This window comes from Impatiens glandulifera, chromosome 9 (assembly GCF_907164915.1).
Source record: "Impatiens glandulifera chromosome 9, dImpGla2.1, whole genome shotgun sequence".
Lineage (NCBI taxonomy): Eukaryota > Viridiplantae > Streptophyta > Magnoliopsida > Ericales > Balsaminaceae > Impatiens > Impatiens glandulifera.
Genome location: NC_061870.1, coordinates 13,627,856 through 13,632,676, shown reverse-complemented (window position 1 = coordinate 13,632,676; position 4,821 = coordinate 13,627,856). Strand labels below are relative to the sequence as shown.

The 4,821-nt window shown below is 40.8% G+C and overlaps 1 protein-coding gene across 1 annotated transcript; it reads left to right on the top strand.

The window, feature by feature from the left end:
• The first annotated feature begins 1,414 nt into the window (after positions 1–1,414).
• On the top strand, positions 1,415–2,900 carry LOC124915835 (DEK domain-containing chromatin-associated protein 4-like). Its single transcript, XM_047456583.1, has 3 exons — positions 1,415–1,441; positions 2,433–2,528; positions 2,577–2,900. The coding sequence occupies exons 1-3, from the start codon at positions 1,415–1,417 to the stop codon at positions 2,898–2,900; spliced, it is 447 nt and encodes a 148-aa protein (XP_047312539.1).
• Positions 2,901–4,821: the final 1,921 nt, after the last annotated feature.

Sequence of the window (4,821 nt, the reverse complement as noted above, 5' to 3'; positions counted from 1 at the left end):
ATTTTCTACTTTTTTATTCATGGGTTTCGGTTTTTGCATGCTAAGTGTAATGTTAAGTGTTTCTGTTCAGTATATTTTTTTGCCATTAGGGTTTCTGTTCAGTATATTTTTTTGCCATTAGGGTTTCGCTAGGTACCTCCCGATTCGGTAAGTACCTAGCGATTCGCTAAATACCTAGTGGTGGCCGATCATTTTCTGGTTTTTTGTTTATGGATTTTGGTCTTTGCATGTTAAGTTTAGGTGTTTGTTTCAGATTTTTTGTTTAGGGTTTTTGCATGTTAAGTTTTATTGTTTGTTTCTGATTAGTTATGTATGGTTAATGTTGTCTTATGTTCAGTTAACGGTTTCGCTAGGTACCTCTCGATTCGCTAAGTATCTCCCGATTCGCTAAGTACCTAGCGATTCGCTAAGTACCTCCCGATTCGCTAAGTACTTAGCGAATCGGGAGGTACTTAGCGAATCGAGAGATACCTCCCGATTCGCTAAGTTCTTATGGTGTATGTGTTTGTTCTTACATTTTTTATGATGTTGTTCCTTTTGTAGATGGCAGAAACAACTGTGACTGAGTTTCCCGGTCGGATTTCGTGGAAAAGTGCCCTCACCCTGAAGAAGATTGTTAATAAGTTCGAGGAAATGGATCTTCTGGAGAGTGTGTACAATACCCAGTTCAGATCATTATTCACAGCCCCCTCTTGTAGTTCTCAGGAACTATTGTACATCATATGTTGATGAGGAGGTTAAGCTCAAACTCCAAGGAGATAACTTTCATGGTGAATGGGCAAAAGCTTGTATTTGGTATGAAGGAGTATGCGTTGGTTATCGGCCTATGTTTCGGCATTTATCCTGAGTTGGACCAAGAAAAATTGCGCTGTTGTCCACCTCTCTCGGTGAAATACTTTAAAGGGAGCATGAGTGTGAAAATGTGCGACTTCGAGAAAGCTTTTTTCAAATGCAAAGACAAGGAAGATGCATTTAAGATGGGGCTGATATGCCTGATTTGCTAGTACCTATTCACATTTGACCCAAAAAGAGTTATATTTCCAAAAATACTCAACATGGTGGAAGACAAGGACACTTTCCTCCAATATCCATGGGGAAAGTCACCTTTAGAGCCACCCTCAAGGGTTTAAACAAGAACATGAAACATCTCAGTACCTCATATTTTGACAAGAAAGAGAAGGCTGAAGATCCTTATGCTCCTTTTGCATATAACATCTATGAGTTCGCATTGGCACTTCAAGTGTGGACGTATGAGGTCATCGAAAACTTTATCCCTAAATTCGCCAGAAGGAATTAGATTAATGACCCTCTACGCCCAAGGTTGTTACTCTATCATTCCAATAGGAAAAACACATCGATCGAGGTAAAGACTGCCCTAGAGACCACGGATGTGACTGAGATGGAAGAGTCCTCCATGGAGAAGAGGTTATACAGTGGTGAGGTATTTGAGCAAATCGACGAGACAATTGATGATTTTTTTGAGGGATTTACTGATGGGAAGGTAATAAAAGATGATTTTGATGAAGATGAAGAAAGTGAACATGAAGAAGTTACTCCGAATCCCCCCAAACCTGCCACGAGGAAGAGAAAGGCTGATGCTACTCTTAAAGAAGCAGCCAACTTGAAGAAGAAGCTTGCTTATGAATCGATTCCTGCCCGCATTCTTACTCCCCCCTCCGCGACCTCAAGTCCTCGGGCTGAGACACCTTCTGTTGGATGTGAATTTAATGAGATGAAGGAGGAGCTGAAAATAGAGATGAAAGAGGAGATGAAAAAGCTGAAAACAGAGCTCATCAAAGAGCTAAAAATCACAATCCAAGAAATTCACCTTGAGTCGTTCAAGAAGATGGTTTTTAATATGTCCAAACAGTTGTTAGATAAATCCAACAAAAGGATGTCCATATTATTAACCAGATTGGATGATATGGAGGAGAATATAAAGAAGAAGAAGAGTAAGAAGAAGGATTCTAAGAAAGCTGTGAAGGTCGAAGAGGAAAAGACTACTGAGGTATGGAGATATTGAATTTTGCACTTTACATTTCATTTCGCTAAGTACATATCTGATCTGACCAGTACCTATTTTGCAGGTTAAGGATTCTAAGAAGGATGTCGAAGTTGAGAAGAGCAAGGTTGAACAGGAGGAGGAGAAGAAAGAGGTATTCTGCGTACTTGTCGTTTCGCTAAGTTAGTACTTGTCGTTTCGCCAAGTACTTGTCGTTTCGCTAAGTTAGTACTTATCGTTTCGCCAAGTACTTGTCGATTCGCTAAGTTAGTACTTGTCGTTTCGCTAAGTTAGTACTTGTCGTTTCGCTAAGTTAGTACTTGTCGTTTCGCTAAGTACTTGTCGATTCGCTAAGTTAGTACTTGTCGTTTCGCAAAGTACTTGTCTATTCGCTAAGTTTGTACTGACCAGAATTTTGCCTATTTTGTAGGAGATGATAGCGATGCAGGAGACTATGGGGGATGATGAGAAGGTGAATGATGGGAATGATGGGAAGAAAGACGATGTAAAGGAGGACGATGAGAAGGTGGAGGATGAACAAAAAGAGGACGGTGAGAAGGTGGAGGACGAACAGAAGGTGGAGAACGATGAGAAGGTGGATGATGATGAGAAGATGGATGAGGCTAAGTTGGAGGACGGTGAGAAGGTGGAGGATGAACGAAAAGAGAACGATGCGAAGGTGGAGGACGTAAAGATGGAGGATGAGGCTAAAGTGGAGGACGGTGAGAAGCTGGATGGTGTGGCTAAGGTGGATGATGTGGAGGTTGATCTGAAACTGAAGGTGAAGGATTTGAATGTGAAGGTGAAGGATGAGAAGAGTGTGGATGTGAAGGCACAGACAAATGAGGAAATTATGGGAGGAGATGACAATGATGACAATGATGATTTTCACCAATGACTTACAAACGGTTACCACACCCCAAATTCAACTTCGAAGGCTCCATCCAACCAATGACTTACAAACGGTTACCACACCCCAAAGTGAAAACCGCTGCAGCTAAGGTTGGAGAAGTCCCACGGGCAACAGAGAGCGGGGACTGTGGGGTCTTCACGCTAATGTATATGGAACACTTGACCGCTAATCAAGCCGTGCACAATGTGACCTCAGAAAACATGGAGTTTTTTAGGCAGAAGATGGCGGTCAGGTTATTCCATCAGATTATCGAACCTTAGTGTAAACATTATTTTGAAGTAAATTGTGTAAATTGGATAACTTATTTTGATGTATTGTAAACCTTGATGAATATTTTGGAAGTTGGATGATAAATTATTTTGAACTTGAATTGCAGAAAACCTTCAACGTAAAAAACAAGTGTAACCCTTGAATTGACCCTTCAACGTACAAAAAAGATAACCTCGAATTGACTCTTCGTTTCGCTAAGTTGGGGTCATCGTTTCGCTAAGTTAGTAGCCTTCCTTTCGCTAAGTTAGTACTCTTCAATTCGCTAAGTGCCTCCCGATTCGCGAAGTGCCTCCCGATTCGCGAAGTACCTCCCGTTTCGCTAAGTACTCTTCGTTTCGCTAAGTTATTACTCATCGTTTCCCTACTCATATACTACTACTAGAACATACAACATAAACTTTAAACCTGAATTAACAACATAGTATCTTACGCATAGTATCTTACCAGTACCATAGTTCAATTAACAACATATATTACAACATAGTATCTATCAAGCTAAAGGTTCATATTGTTGAGATGATGAGTCATGCTGCTTAGATGATGAAGCTCGTGCAGTAGATGGTGCAGGCATCACTACTTTGCATGTTGCCCTATTATGTCCAAGCCCAGCACATGAGCTGCATCGTCTCGGGACCTTACGGACCTCACCCTGGGATGACCTACGCTTTGTTTGTGGCCTGCCTTTCTTAACATTCACATTTGGTTTAAGACACGAACGTTGCTTGATATGTTCGGGAACATCCCAATTTTCTTCATTACCGGGAGGATAACATGTCTCGGCATATGAATTTATCCAACACTCAGTTGTGTAATACCTGTGTGCAGGGAAAATATAACGAATTATTAATTGGTTAAACAGAATGAACACGTGAGCTAAATATTAATACCTTGAACAGAAGTCATAAGAAACCAAATTCCGACTACGGGCAGCAGCCATTGCATGCGTACAAGGAAGACCCGAAACTTCGAATACTCTACAAGTGCAGTTCATGTCTTTCAAATTGACTTTGAAATGGGACTGATTGTCATGCACATAAAACTCGAATTGGTTAAGCGAGTGGACTGTATAGAATTTGGCCTTCTCGAATCCCTCACGTAACACCTTCTCATAATTTGGAGATAAAACTTCTTCGTGATTAAACGCTCTTTCTCTTCTATCGTTAAACCAATGTTATATTGTGAATCTTAAATACTCAGCCATTTCTGAAATGGGATACTTTCTGCCTTCCCTACTCTGACTATTGAAACTCTCAGCATAATTGCTTGTGAGTTGATTGTATCGCTTACCGGGAAAAAATTCTTTACTCCATCTTTGGAACCCAATTTCTTCCAAATAGGCAGCAATCCTGTGATCTTTAACCTTGATCTTGTCAAACCACCGATTAAATTCGTGGATAGTGTACGCCCTTGAAGCCGAATCAAACTCCGCATGACACTTATCACTTTTGAATTTGGCAACAATATTCATTTTTATGTGATATGTGCACGCACAGTGGTCTGCTTCTGGGAAAACAGCACACAAGGCATTAGCGATGCTTGGGTGTCTGTCGGATACGAAGACGAGATCATCAACTAATCCAATTGCGTCTCTCAGTTTTTGCATGAAATAAGTTCAGGAGTTATTAGTCTCTGAATC

What these genes read in the sequence shown, in the direction of transcription:
- LOC124915835 (XM_047456583.1), top strand. Translation starts at nt 1,415, where the DNA reads ATGGAGAAGAGGTTATACAGTGGTGAG. An exon ending in AGAGGTTATACAGTGGTGAG is followed by an intron (nt 1,442 to 2,432) that starts GTATTTGAGCAA and finishes CCTATTTTGTAG; the next exon opens with GAGATGATAGCGATGCAGGA. An exon ending in TAAAGGAGGACGATGAGAAG is followed by an intron (nt 2,529 to 2,576) that starts GTGGAGGATGAA and finishes GAGGACGAACAG; the next exon opens with AAGGTGGAGAACGATGAGAA.